This window comes from Diplotaxodon limnothrissa, linkage group LG3 (genome assembly GCF_057381915.1).
Source record: "Diplotaxodon limnothrissa isolate DT_005_m linkage group LG3, D_limnothrissa_male_GT1.1, whole genome shotgun sequence".
NCBI lineage: Eukaryota > Metazoa > Chordata > Actinopteri > Cichliformes > Cichlidae > Diplotaxodon > Diplotaxodon limnothrissa.
This window is the reverse complement of record NC_140598.1, coordinates 29,116,782-29,131,492: the sequence shown is the minus strand read 5'-3', so window position 1 is coordinate 29,131,492 and position 14,711 is coordinate 29,116,782. Positions and strand designations below refer to the sequence as shown.

The window sequence follows — 14,711 nt, the reverse complement described above, 5'->3', positions numbered from 1 at the left end:
GGATCCCAGAGTATGCACTGACAGTTCAGCCACTGCAAGACATGATTTATGGCAAAAATCTCGCTTTGCGGGACACGATAAAGTGGACGGTAGAGGCAGACACAGCATTCACTAACTTAAAGGTGGCCTTACAAACAAACGTAGTCCTGGCCCTGCCTGATTATGACAAGCCTTTCACACTGCATGTTGATGGGGGGGCCGGCTACATGAAGGCAGTTCTGACACAGGCGTTTGGTGACAAACAGCGCCCTCTAGCATTCTACTCATGTAAGTTAGACGCTGTAGTTTCGGGCCTGCCGACTTGCGTGCAAAGCTGTGCGGCAGCCACAGAAGCAGTAAAGAAGTCAGCAGACATTGTTTTAGGGCACAAACTAGTTGTCAAGGTCCCACATGCTGTCACATCTATACTGCTGCAGGCCAATCTCTCTTACCTCACTCACGCAAGACAGCTTTCATATGTAGGCATTTTACTATCACAGTCTCACATCACCTTGGAAAAATGTGGCACACTGAATCCAGGGACACTAGTGAGCACACCAGGTGATGGAGATCTGCACAACTGCCACGCAGAATTAGACAAAGACACAAAGCCCCGCCCAGACATTTATACTGAGCCACAAGCTGGCTTTGCTGATGTCTTTGTGGATGGATCAGCCTCTAAAGATAACACAGGCCGCAATTGTGTAGGTTACGCAGTGACCACAGACAGTAGGATACTAGAAGCACAACCACTTTCTTCTTCATATTCTGCACAGAGCGCTGAGCTGATAGCTGTGATTCGCGCATGTGAAATACACAAAAATAAACAAATAAACATTTACACAGACAGCCAGTATGTTTTCTCTGCTGTGCATCATTTCGCAAATTTATGGCAAAACAGGGGAATGATTACATCAACCGGAAAACCGGTTCACCATGCCAACCTCTTACAACGCCTACTGACTCTTTCATTACTACAGGCAACAATTTTGCTGATAGAGCAGCAAAACAGGCGGCACAAAAGACAAACTTCACATTGATGGCAGTAAACACACATCAGATTCCACTGGATGTGTTGCAAACTGAACAAAAAGCAGCAAGCACAGCAGAGCAGGCAAAATGGCTAAAACACGGTGCAGTTCTGACAAACGACTTAATGATGTGTTATGGCAAGCCAGTGTTGCCAAAATCTCTTCACAAAATGGCAGCATTAGTGACTCATGGCTGTACGCATTTGTCATCGGGGGGAATGACCTGTATTGTCAACTCTCATTTCTACACTGTAAATTTTGAAACTTCAGCAAAACAATTTGTCAGAACGTGCATGACGTGTCAAAAATATAATGCTCAAGGTAATCTGCGACCAAAAAGAGGCCGTTTTCCCACTCCACCTCACCCTTTTCACACAATTCATATGGATTTTATTGAGCTAAGCGAATGTCAAGGGTCAAAATATGCCCTAGTGGTTATAGACGTGTTCTCAAAATGGCCAGAAATTTACCCAGTGAAAAAGGCAGATGCAATTTCAGTAGCAAAGTGCCTGTGCAATCACTTCATACCCACATATGGCATCCCAGCTTTGATACGATCAGACAACGGCACTCATTTTGTAAATGATGTCATCACTAAGGTCTCTGAAGCGCTCGGTTTCAGCATAAAACACCACTGTGCGTATCATCCTCAGAGTGCAGGCCTTGTAGAGAGAACTAACGGCACTATAAAACAAAGGCTCAGGAAATGCATGGCAGAAACAGGAAGGCCGTGGCCTGAATGTTTGGGTTTAGTGAAAATGTGGATGCGCTTAACGCAAGGCTCCCATAAACTAACTCCATTTGAAATAATTCATGGTAGGCCATTCCCACTGCCCATCACCAGTCAACCAATAGACAAATCAATCAGAGAAAACACATTAGCAGAATGGATGTCTAAGCTGTTGGAAAACAAAGAGATCATTGTACATAATCAACAACCTGATGATGTTTCTCCAGTGTCTTGCAGACTAAAGCCCGGTGACTGGGTTCTGATCAAGGTGCTCCAAAGGAAAAACTGGAGTGCACCCAGGTGGGAGGGACCACATCAGGTTCTCCTCACCACGCCCACCGCTTGCAAAATTGCGGAACGACCGTCCTGGATCCATCAGAGTCACTGCAGGCGAGTAAGTGAAGCCATCTAAACTCAGCAGACACAGGCTCACCCAATTGTTGTGATCTCGCCCGGTGGAGGGAACAGCCTTTCTGGCCGGGGGGTCTACTCACGACAGGAGGGTGTGTCCTGTTGTCATGAGGTGGTGGCTCCTAATAACTGCAGCGGCCCTGACCCTGGCCGGGCTCCTCACCTTTGCTTCCGTGAGGGACAACAAGTCACGCAATATGAAGAAAAGGCAGACACTGTACGACAAAGGAAAGTACACCAAGTTTCCCCATGGCTACGCCACTAACTTCTGGTGGCAGCTTATGAACACTACAGCTCACCTGAATAATAAAACTGACTGCTATGCATGTACCCATATGCCCCTATCCTCACAGACGTCTGGCCTGTGGCCGTACAGCATACCTGAAGATCGCAGTTGGTGCCTGTTGGGCCTGGCAACACATCCAGGCTACGGTACTCTTTGGTCCAAGGCCAACTACAGCATCCCAGCTAAAGCAACCTGGAGGTCATCGTCACTCACGAATGTGCACTGTTCCGGACAGACCTACCTACTGACCTGGCCCCAAGTCTCAGACCCACTGCCTGATGTAATTCTACTAAACAAACTGAACGCAGCGCAACTGCCAGTATGTGTGATGAACAACGGAACGCGGGCAGTGGGGGAGCTGCCTACTCACCTATGTAAATACATATACACTTTCTGCCCACCGAGGAATGAGAGGAAGTGTATGGCCTGTTCAACCAACACAACCTGTGCCAGGAACGCGACGCTGATGAGCCTCAACTGTCGCCCCGACTACAGCTACCGAATGCCACTACAAACAAAGACTCAGTACCAGACACGATGTGCACGGACGGCACCCAGCAGTAGAGGAACCAGAGTTTTGGCTGACTGGTACTTCCTATGTGGCAATAAGGCTTATCTGTCACTCCCTGAAGGTTGGGGGGGTCTGTGCGCCCTGGTGCAATTATCAGATCACGTCTTCTTCATGCAACGTGTTGCACATCACCCAAGCCGCCGACAGAGACGTGAAGTGGACATCGCCTCACCCAATTCTTTCGGCATTACAGTGGACACTGGAGTGCCGGGAGAGTTTCGCATCTGGGGAGGAGGAGTGAAATTCTTACAGAGCTTGGTCCCCGGCATTGGAGTTGCCGAGGTGCGGGATCACGTGGAAATCAACCGATATGCTCTGCTACGACACATCAACTTAACTAAGACCCTGGGAACGGCCTTAGCAGGAGAACAGCAGGCCATCAGAACGATGGTGCTGCAGAACAGACTGACTCTAGACCTGCTAACAGCATCACAAGGAGGAGTTTGCAAGCTGATCGGGGAGACATGTTGCACTTTTATCCCTGATGGATACGAAACTGGAGGAGACATTTATGAAGCTTTGCAGAATTTGACCGTTTTGCAACAATATGTCACTGACCACACACCTGGAGCAAGTACAGCACAAGGCTGGCTGGACTGGCTGTTCGGCGGTCCATGGCTGGCTGCTGTAACAAAACCGTTTGTCCTTCTAGGTTTCATCATGATAGCACTGCTCATATTAGTGTTGTGTGTGTTGCCATGTCTAAGAGTAATGATTTCAAAGATGATAACAACTACAATGACTGCTTATGTTGCCGTGCCTCAAGAAGAACAGCATCCCGTTGCAATTCTGTTAGAGGAGGAGAACTTGTATTAGCTGCTAATAAATGACGTGGTGATTAAAAATGACTTGTCAAGTGATCATGCACTGATTAACACATTAGTAGTTAATACAGGTACAACATAAGGTTTTCTTATTCTTTTATTTTATTTCATTTTTTGTAGTTTTAGTTTATTATTTTTCTTCATTATTACTTTTATACTTTCTTTTACTGTATTCTCCTTGATTCTTTTATTCTTTTATTTGTTTTATTCTTTAGACCACATGATTTACATTTTTGCTATGCTCACAATTTAAAACTTGCTAAACGTACTTAATCACTGACTTTTTCAGATATTGTTGTATACATTTAAAATAAGTTAAAACAGGAGGGAATATGTTAGAGGAAAAATGATTCTATGTAACTTTACCTTCTTTTAAATGTACAAGCTGTGTTTAAGATAAGTAGTTTAGAAGTGTCTTTCAGATTTTCCCAGCAAGGACATATTGTTTCAGATTGTTTTATCTTTCTCCCAGCTCTCTGCTGACTAGACTAGAACCATATATGGAGTTGTTTTACTTTTTCTGTTTATTATTTTCTTATCCTGTTCTCACTGTCTCTGTGCTCTGTGCCTATAAAAAATGCCAAGCCACTGTGCAGGGTGTGAGTTGTTCTCAGCAGCTCACCCGTGCGCACGTTAAAGCATAAAAAGAAACCTTGTCTCATTGTGTCTTTATTTCTCCTGGGTTTTTTTACAGAGTTTTCCCCCAACACTGAATCATCAGAGCTGTGATGGAGAAACAGGTTTACCTTTTAGGTGACATGAATGAGTTGAAGGGAAGTTATGAACTGTTTCTGAGAGACAAATAACACCAGGATCCTTTTTTAGGTAGCTGACAGCTGGTAACTGTGCAGGGGCGGGTCTAGCAAAGTGTTGCCAGGGGGGCATGTAGGGCATTAACAGGGAGAGGGGGGCACAAAGAAATACTTTTCTTTCTTATTCTCATTTAAAATATCTAGCTTTTAAAAAATAATTATCTGAATCTTACAACAAACGATTGATAGATTGATGCATATATACCATCAGAACAGTGTACATCACTGTCACAACAGCGTTTGTTTTCATTCAAAGGCTTTATGATTTTTCCTATAATGGTGGGCCGGTCTCTAGTCAAAATGCCCAGGACGATTTTTTTGTCCCAGTCCAGCTCTGTATGCAGCTCATCTGCAGTCTGGTGTTACCTACATCTTCCTATTCAGAAGGCAGAATTTCCGAGTTCTGAGTACAATCGAAAGCACCACGACTGCAGTTTTTGTGTTGGATGTAAAAGGCGCACATGACGCTGTGACGTAGGCTAGAATCATGGCAGCAGTCAATGACGGTCCAGGCGTGGGATTTCTCTCGTGGAAATATGCACATTATCTTTTCCTTTCTATTGGTAGGTGGCACAGTGCACTTGTGGCAAGTAAGCAAGCTAGAAGACTGGCAAAGTTATGGAAGCAACACATTAACAAGAGAATTCTGAGTAAAACCAAAGTTACTTTCCCTAGTAACTAGTTACTTTGAAAGTACCGAGTAACTTGAAGTAACTGAGTTACTTTTGAGAGAAGTAACTAGTAATGTAACTAAGTTACTATTTTAAAGTAACTTACCCAACACTGAGTACGAGTAACCTAAACTTATCAGACGGTGTGGAGCTGTTACCTGATGTAATGAAATGTAACTCAAACATGTTCTGATATTAAATTAAACAAATTCACTTTCAGTCAAACAAGTCAGTCAGAGTCCTGCTTGCTGCTCTTCCTCACCCCCGTCCCTGAATCAAAATACAAACTAAAGTCTGTCCACTTGTTGTTTAACTTTCCTATTTTTCATCTTTCAGAGTGAAAATAAGAAAAAAAAGTGAAAGAAATGGGAAGGACAGCTGCTGTGTTTGTGTGTGCAGAGTTTCTACCAGAGCCAAATGTCATCTACTCCTCACTGAAGTCGTCCACCAGTCCAACCACTGGAATCCAGCTGCTGCTCTCTAACTGGTCCACACAGCAGCTCAGACCTGACACATTCACTGTAAACACACTGGTTTATATTCTGTTTGTTCTCCTCATGAAGGAACCTCATCTATCTATCTATCTATCTATCTATCTATTTATCTATCTATCTATCTATCTATCTATCTATCTATCTATCTATCTATCTATCTATCTATCTATCTATCTATCTATCTATCTATCTATCTATCTTTTTTATATTGTTTTTAATGTGTTCACTCTCTCTCCTCTCATGGTGCTTTCAGATCATCTCCTTCTTTGCTTTACTTCTTCATCATGAAGAGGAAGAGCCTTCTTCTACTGTTTAAAGATCACAACAGCAACCACAACAATGATCACAGCAAGTAGCAAACCAAAAACTACCGGTCCACCATGATGATTCCTACCAACTCCATCCTCCTTCCCTCCATCCTCTGTGTGTCCTCCTGTCTGACCTGCAGGTGAGAAACAGGTGTGAGGTGTCAGCTGTCAGGTAGGTGATGAGTGAAGAACAGAACAGAATCCATTTGCTCTTCAAACTGCTGTCAGACATTATCTACTGCACTGCTTTCTACAAAGTCTCATCAACAACATCTTTAGAAACAAACATCAACAACCAGGAAGCAGCTTCACCTCTTTTCACCACTCACCTGGAGAAACATTTAAGCTGATGGTGGTGATGGGCTCAGTCTTCAGATGAGCTCTCTTCCTGCGGTTTGCTCCTCTCATGAAGACACGACACTCATATGTTCCATTATCAGCAGTCGTCACATTCTTCAGAATCAGAGACACGTCTCCATCCTTCATCTGTCTGTCCTGCAGATCCACCCGGTTCTTAAAAGATGGATGCTGCTCTTCTGGATCAAACTGTTCATCTCGGTACAAGAGGACATATTCTTCCTTCAGGTCAGCTCTGCTCCACTCTACAACAACAATGATGTTGTTGTTTGGAGCTCGACATGTCAGAGTGACATTCTGTCGAGACTCAGCTGTGATCGTTTTCTGGTCTGAAAGAGGAAACAACACAGCAGAGAGGTTAAAGGTCAAAGTTTAAACTGTTGACTGGTACAGCAGCCAATCAGAAAGATGATCAGAGACCACTGTGCTCTGGTTGATGATGGTTGAACCTCAAACCTGAGCCACAGTTCCCTCACTGCTCTTTTCAAGCAGCAGACTCACTCTGTGTTTACTAATTAGAGCCAAAAATAAATCACTTTAATCACATTTATAAGAGTGTAGGCAGAGAGTTGCTTACCATAACTACAGGGAGTGCAGAATTATTAGGCAAATGAGTATTTTGTCCACATCATCCTCTTCATGCATGTTGTCTTACTCCAAGCTGTATAGGCTCGAAAGCCTACTACCAATTAAGCATATTAGGTGATGTGCATCTCTGTAATGAAAAGGGGTGTGGTCTAATGACATCAACACCCTATATCAGGTGTGCATAATTATTAGGCAAAATGGGTCAAAAGAAGGAAAAGTCAAAAATAGTGAGATATCTTGCAGAGGGATGCAGCAGTCTCAAAATTGCAAAGCTTCTGCAGCGTGATCATCGAACAATCAAGCGTTTCATTCAAAATAGTCAACAGGGTCGCAAGAAGCGTGTGGAAAAACCAAGGCGCAAAATAACTGCCCATGAACTGAGAAAAGTCAAGCGTGCAGCTGCCAAGATGCCACTTGCCACCAGTTTGGCCATATTTCAGAGCTGCAACATCACTGGAGTGCCCAAAAGCACGAGGTGTGCAATACTCAGAGACATGGCCAAGGTAAGAAAGGCTGAAAGACGACCACCACTGAACAAGACACACAAGCTGAAACGTCAAGACTGGGCCAAGAAATATCTCAAGACTGGTTTTTCTAAGGTTTTATGGACTGATGAAATGAGAGTGAGTCTTGATGGGCCAGATGGATGGGCCCGTGGCTGGATTGGTAAAGGGCAGAGAGCTCCAGTCTGACTCAGACGCCAGCAAGGTGGAGGTGGAGTACTGGTTTGGGCTGGTATCATCAAAGATGAGCTTGTGGGGCCTTTTCAGGTTGAGGATGGAGTCAAGCTCAACTCCCAGTCCTACTGCCAGTTTCTTGAAGGCACCTTCTTCAAGCAGTGGTACAGGAAGAAGTCTGCATCCTTCAAGAAAAACATGATTTTCATGCAGGACAATGCTCCATCACACGCGTCCAAGTACTCCACAGCGTGGCTGGCAAGAAAGGGTATAAAAGAAGAAAAACTAATGACATGGCCACCTTGTTCACCTGATCTGAACCCCATTGAGAACCTGTGGTCCATCATCAAATGTGAGATTTACAAGGAGGGAAAACAGTACACCTCTCTGAACAGTGTCTGGGAGGCTGTGGTTGCTGCTGCACGCAATGCTGATGGTGAACAGATCAAAACACTGACAGAATCCATGGATGGCAGGCTTTTGAGTGTATACAACTTGCCTAATAATTCTGCACTCCCTGTATACAAACTGATTAATTACATGTAAGACACGCCCTTAATGCTAATATGTGTCCACTATTTTCACCTGAGAGGAATTTTATCCACATTAGAGCTGCAAACTTCTGGGAATAACAAATTTATATCTATATATCTATATCTATATATATATCTATATATCTATATCTATATCAACAACTAGTGTTCACAGTCTGCTGGAGTCTGCTGGAGCTGGGAGTGTGTGGAAAATGATAAATGCACTTACAGTCATTATAAAATGCTGTCATAAACAATACCAACTTAAACAGCACACATTAATACTGTGTTGGCAGCACTTGTCCCTCGTTCAGGTTACACACAGAAGAAACCAGGATCAGCGAAGATCAAAGATCAGAGCTCTGATGAAAGCTTTCACCACACTGAGCATCATCTTCGTCATCTTTACCAGGAGATGAGCTCACAGCTACAGGACGGCAAACACTGATCACTTTAAATGGTTGACTCGTTATCTGATTACTATGAAGGTGGACAGCCTCTGAATTATTATACAAACCTGTCTCTTATTTCTATCATCATCAAGATTATTGGCACTATTTTTGTTACCTTTTGGTCAGTCTTTACAATTTTCACATAATATGTGTGTGAGTAACTATGGGAAAAGTCTGCTGTGTCATCATCCCATGAAACATCACTGCTCAGCAACAACTATTCAGTACTTCCCTCTGTCCCTCCTATCAGCAGACCAAATGTGCTGCTGATACATGTGAACGTGGTGTAAATGAGCTTTATAATTATTTTGAATGTAATAATTTAAATTGTATATATATATATATAAAGTGACAATGAAAGCAATTCAGTTCCCAGCAGTAGACACAGTGATACCTGCTGGTCTCACCTGTATATGCAGCCGGTGAAAAGCAGACGAGCAGAATCCAGCAGAATATCACAGATTTGCAAGTATCCATCTCAGGTTGTCCTGCAGATCCCAAATTCATGAGTGTTACATAGTTTAAAAGAGAAGCTGAGTCAACTGAAAATACACAAGATGTTTGTTTTACCAAAGCTTCTGATATGATCCACAAACATAAACTAAGATTTACAAATGTGTATGTCTAACAGTGAATAGTGATTATTTACCCTCCAAAATGTTTATGTTCAGCAAATGTGTGAAGGAATTACCTGATATGACAGGATGTTAGATGAGAGCACAAAGTGCTAACAGTAGCAGAAATGTGGGCATCTCTGTGTCTCAGGTGATTTCATCACACATTTAAGCTTCTGCACATCAGTTAAAAATAGAGTCACATATTTTTAGACATCTGTTCTCACAGGAAGCAAGAAAATTATCAGACTTGTGAAACTGAAAGTAAATTGTGTGTAAATTACGTAGACATTAGTAAAATGGTTTTTGCTTGTGGTCAAATTGCTTTGGATTTTGAAACACAGTGTAGATTGAAACACGCGTTTATGAGTCAGAAGTTACACATCTGAGGTAAAGTCTGTAGTGAGTTCAGCACACCCAGAGTATCTTACCCCAACACTGTTGTTCAGAATAAGCAGTCACACAAAGCTCAGTTTGTTAAGTTTAACCAGGGTTTACTGAGTAAGTAAAGTTAAAATATATGTTGTGTATTTTATACAAAATCAGCAGCGTGAGAGAAAAAGCTAAACTACAGTATTGTTGATCTCCAATCTGATTAAGTTACCGTGGTGATTTACCCCAGCAGTACAGAGACCCTGAAGTTACCTGGATCAGATGAAATCCTGGTTGGTAGCACAGCCTCAGGACTCACTGCTCCTCCTGCTGGATGGTGATCAGGTGGAGATTGTAAAAAGACGTATTATAACATGTCAATTAGTGCTGTAATCAGACTGCCTTTGCAAAGTGAGAACTATGGATCAGATTCTTACAATGAAATAATTTAATGCATGTTGTTCTTTTGTTTGTTTCTTTAAATGGGAAATAATCTGGTTAGCACATAGTTGTTAGCACACAGACACAAATGGCTTCTTAACACACACACACACACACACACACACACACACTACTATCACCATTTATGTCGTCATTCAGATTGAAAGTGTGCACACGTGTAATGAAAACAAAATCCATTAAATCATTATTGTCATCTCCAGTCTTTTCCTTGTGCAGTAATACAAGGAACGATTTGCTGTCAGCTCATTTTAATCTAAATTGTTTGAAAGTTTAGTGATGACATCCTGTCTGATGGCACTTTGTTTACAGGCAGCGTTTTAATCACTATTTTAAAGACACTGTGTATGAATGTAACAGCTCAGTGCTGTCTGACAGCATTAGCATTGTTAGTTACCTTAAACAGGCTGAATCCACCGCTGCACTGTGAGGATAAAGACTCTGTGTCGCTCTACTGTCACTTCTTATTCTTCATATGTCACAGCTGGAGATTTTACAAGTGTGAATAACACGCCACGTGCAGGAACAACAGCCTGTACTCTGCAGCGCAACAAGACACTAGAGCGTAAGTAACTCTGGTGACGCGCTCTCTCTCTAACCAATCAGAGAGCTGCATAGCTCACATTCCTCCGTCCGTTGTTTCTACTGGAACGTCCAATGACTCAGCAGAACCAATAACAGGAAAGTAAACTGCAAAGACAAAAGAAGTAAGTAAATTTTAATTGCAAACATAAAATATGATCCCTAATTTGATTTTGAATCACTTTACTTATTTTTAAAACTACATAAAACATTTCGAAAATCCTGAAAAAAATCTGAATTTTACTTTTTTGAATGGAGTTTATATTGAGTTCTTGTTTTCACCCCCCTCCCACGCACAGACAGAAAGCTGCTGTGGGAATGTCCGTCTTGTGTTTTTCAGCCCAAAGACGTGAAACATAAACATGAAAGTAAACATTGATTTCACCATGGAAACTGCAATCATGCTACTCTTGCAAAACCCCGCATGCTCATACAGCAAGAGAGAAAACACACGCGCACAGGGACAGGAAACAGCAGGCCACCGGACATGTACAGACATGCCTGAGCCTCCGTTATATTGGTAATAATCAGGTACCAATATAAGTTGGTATTGATGTTTATAACGTCTGAGGTTTAGGTGAGGATACATTCAATTCAATCATATGTTTTATATATCGACAATTTCTAGTACCAGCTGACCCCAGATCAAACACATAAGAATAATGCAAAACATGTAAAAATATGAGGCTTTTCATTTGAAAGCACTGCTCCACATTTAAACTTTTTTCGATGTGAGTTGTTTCAAACTGTAGACACAGATCTGTCTGTTTAAATGCTGAATAAGAAGAAACTGTGTGGCAAACCTGGCTAAAGAAGGATCCACTATCAAATATGCAATCATTTTTCACATAGTTTTCAGCTGCCAATCAGAGGCAACAAATCACTCAAACATGTTTAAATATCAAACTAAACAGAGAAAATTCACTCACTCAAACAATCATCAGGGTGGAGTCCACAGTTGTGCTGCAGCTGCAGTGCTCACACCTCAACATAGTCCTTGTTCTCAGCCAGGCTCCTTCTTCCTGCCTTCCTCAGCTCCTCTTCCTGGCTCTGCTCTGCTCTTCCTGAATGAAAGTGAGAGGACAGACTGCAGGTTTCTCATCTTTGCTCAGAAACCCAGGAAACACAGCAAGCAGGCTTTAACTGTGAGATTTACACAATCCATACAGTTCTTTAAACTCTGGCGACCTTTACAGTGAACGATGGTTTGTTTTTGTTTGTTTGTTTTTTCACCACAGTCCTCTCAAATTTAAACTTTAAGCTTAATTCCTTGAGTCAGTAAAGTCAGTCAGTAAAAGTCAGTAAAAATCCATAAATAAAAAAGGGTTAAACAAAATTCAGCTACTAAATAAAGTTGAAGAAAATCTTATTACAAATCTGTAATAAATTAAATTAAATTAAAATTAAATCTGTGAGTACTGTAAAAATAAACTTCTATAATTAATGTGATTTATTTTTGTGTTGTTGATACTTGTGAGGTTATGTCAGTGACAGGACTGCACTGTCTGCACCGATGTCCTCTGTGTGTGTTTCAGACAGGGGAGACGTCACTTATGGATGACATCATCATCTAACACAAGATAACAGTCAAAGACTACAGAGGTACAGCTGTTGATCTTTTAGTACAAAGATGAAAAATCTGTTAATCAGAATTGAACTTTTCCTTTACTATGAACAGGAAGTGAGAAAGGAAAATAAGTTAAAACAAACAAACTCAAGTTCAAAGTGAGAGGAAAAAAAGTGCGCACACATCCTCATTCTAGTAAAATGTGAGCTTATCCACAGCCGGGTCAGTGGGGCAGCAGCCTAAAAACAGACCAGACCTCCCTCTCCCAGGCCGCCTCCTCCAGCCTTTCCAAGGGAACAGGAGTTTCCAGCCAGCTGAGACATATAATCTCTTCAGTGTTTCCTGGTTCTGCTCTGGGGACTCCTCTTCTTTCTTCATCAGGATTCAGAGTGAGTGCAGCAGTATTTAGATTTCACTCCGAGCCAAGTTGTGGTTAAAACGTATCAGAAACAACGCTGCTCGTCTCTGCAGATGCTGTGTGATCTGATACTTGTCATGTACTGTTCATGCAGCAGCAGAAAATGTGTCCAAAGTTCAACATTTATGTGACCCAAAACAGAAAGTTGTGTTATAACTGTGATGCGTTCACTGACATGTCCTTATTCTTTCACTTTGCTGTATATAAAGAGAACAGAGAGGCTCTGCTCAGCCCAGCAGTCGTCCACCAGTCCAACAACTGGAATCCAGCTGCTGCTCTCTAACTGGTTCTCACATTTATATTTAAATTCTATATATTTATATTCTGTTTGTTCTCCTCACAAAGGAGATGAACATGAAATGAAATCTCATACAACCACTGAGGGCCAGAAAGTTCAAATGGAGAGATATTCTTCTTTCTTTAATAAAGAAGCAGAAGAAGAAGATGGTGCCATAAAAAATTTATTTATCTTTCATACTTAATAGAAAATTCTTCACCAGGCCTTTCAGAATAAAAACGTGAACAATGGTAAATGATGGTGTGTTTTTGTTTTTCACAACAATCCTCTCAAATTCAAAGTCTAAGCTTAATTCCTTGAGTCAGGCAGAAGCCATGTTTGTACAGTCTTTGGCTTTTCTGCTAGTGTAGAGAAATTAAACTAGTGTTTGACAGAAAGATTCAGGAAATCATTGTTGAAAATCCATGAATAAAAAAGGGTTAAACAAAATTCAGCTACTAGATAAAGTTGAAGAAAATCTTATTACAAATCTGTAATAAATTATTTGTAGACATTTTGGTGTTTGCAGCAACATGTTTGCTCTGTGACTGTTCTCTTTGAGTACTGTAAAAATAAACTTCTATAATTAAGTTGATTCTGTTCATCTGGACGATACATCCTGGACGTGGTGTTTTCAGTGGGAGAAACGTTTTGTCACTCATCCAAGTGACTTCTTCAGTCTCAGCTGACTGCAGGTTTCCCCAAATCTTATAAACAGTACATAAACAGTACATTTGCATAATGACTGAAACTAGAATCACTGAAGGAACAATGGGCAGGGAGGTCTTTTTCTTCATCATAATTGTGCAAATTCTCATGACCATTGATCAGTCATTGTGCGTGTGTGTCAAATCACTACCGATTGGCATGCAGACATGATGAAGTGGATCCAGTGAAGTTGAGAACCTTTTTATATCCCTGACATTCTGCTCCGAAAAGGAAGAAGATGACTCACATAAACCAGAATCTGTTGAAAATTTAACTTTTTAGAGAATTCAATCAGAAACAGGATCATATGGATAAGTTCAGAGTTACAACACAGATCACAGAGGAGTTTTGCAGAAGCATGATCCTGTTGCTTCTGCAGAAGGGAGAACCGGGTGCTGGTGGTGTAGTGGGGGATATTTTAATGGCACACTTTGGACCCCATACTGAGGATTGTTTAAACACCACAGCCTGCTTGAAGTATTCTAACTGACTGTGTGCATCACTTTATAACCACAGTGTCGGCTGAGGCTGATTCCTGCAGGATAAAGTGCCATGTAACTAATGTAATTTCTTGAACGTGACAACAATCCATCCATCCATCTAGCAAGGTATACCTAATAAAGTGGCCGCCGAATATATGCACTGTGTGTAAATGGGAAGATCAGTCACTTCATGATAGCAACCAGCAGATGGCAGCAGTGGAGCATTAGTTTTCCCAATGCATGACAGTTTTCATGTGACCTTTGACCTTTAATGTTACAGTAGAACAAACAGACTGTAAGTTTCCTTCTGAGACCCGAGCTTCTGGTAAGGATGTACTTTACATATCTGGAAGCTGGAAGTATGTCTCAGGTCCTAAAATGCATCTGGAGGACAGCTGATAGAGGATGCAGAGGTTAAACAGCTGTGGCCACAGCTGGAATATAGAAACCGCAGAGGACTCCTTTAACAGCTCGCCCTCTTTATTCAGTTTATTTCAGTTCTTTAAGA

The 14,711-nt window shown here is 41.7% G+C and overlaps 3 protein-coding genes across 3 annotated transcripts in view; 2 read left to right on the top strand and 1 right to left on the bottom strand.

The window, feature by feature from the left end:
* The window catches only part of LOC146635255 (uncharacterized), a gene marked incomplete at its 3' end in the record, with an annotated part of 75,369 nt that extends 69,491 nt beyond the window's left edge, over positions 1–5,878 (top strand). Inside the window, exon 6 of the mRNA XM_085350069.1 lies at positions 5,715–5,878. Coding sequence (XP_085206195.1) covers positions 5,715–5,878 — 164 coding nt within the window. The remainder of the gene's footprint in view (positions 1–5,714) is intronic.
* Positions 2,259–3,824, top strand: LOC146635256 (uncharacterized). The gene is made up of 2 exons (XM_085349841.1): positions 2,259–3,589; positions 3,704–3,824. Exons 1-2 carry the CDS (start codon positions 2,259–2,261, stop codon positions 3,822–3,824), a joined length of 1,452 nt encoding a protein of 483 aa, XP_085205967.1.
* Positions 5,879–6,114: 236 nt separating the features above from the next.
* LOC146635249 (basement membrane-specific heparan sulfate proteoglycan core protein-like) overlaps positions 6,115–14,711 on the bottom strand; it is a 113,751-nt gene continuing 105,154 nt past the window's right edge. Inside the window, exons 11-12 of the mRNA XM_085350068.1 lie at positions 6,447–6,803; positions 6,115–6,251 (exon numbers count right to left, since the gene is read on the bottom strand). Of these exons, the coding sequence (XP_085206194.1) occupies positions 6,115–6,251; positions 6,447–6,803 (494 nt within the window). The remainder of the gene's footprint in view (positions 6,252–6,446; positions 6,804–14,711) is intronic.

Coding starts and splice junctions, on each gene's coding strand:
- LOC146635256 (XM_085349841.1), top strand. CDS start 2,259: ATGAGGTGGTGGCTCCTAATAACTGCAGCGGCCCTGACCCTGGCCGGG. Junction 3,590..3,703: donor ACACCTGGAGCAAGTACAGC/ACAAGGCTGGCT, acceptor GTTGTGTGTGTT/GCCATGTCTAAGAGTAATGA.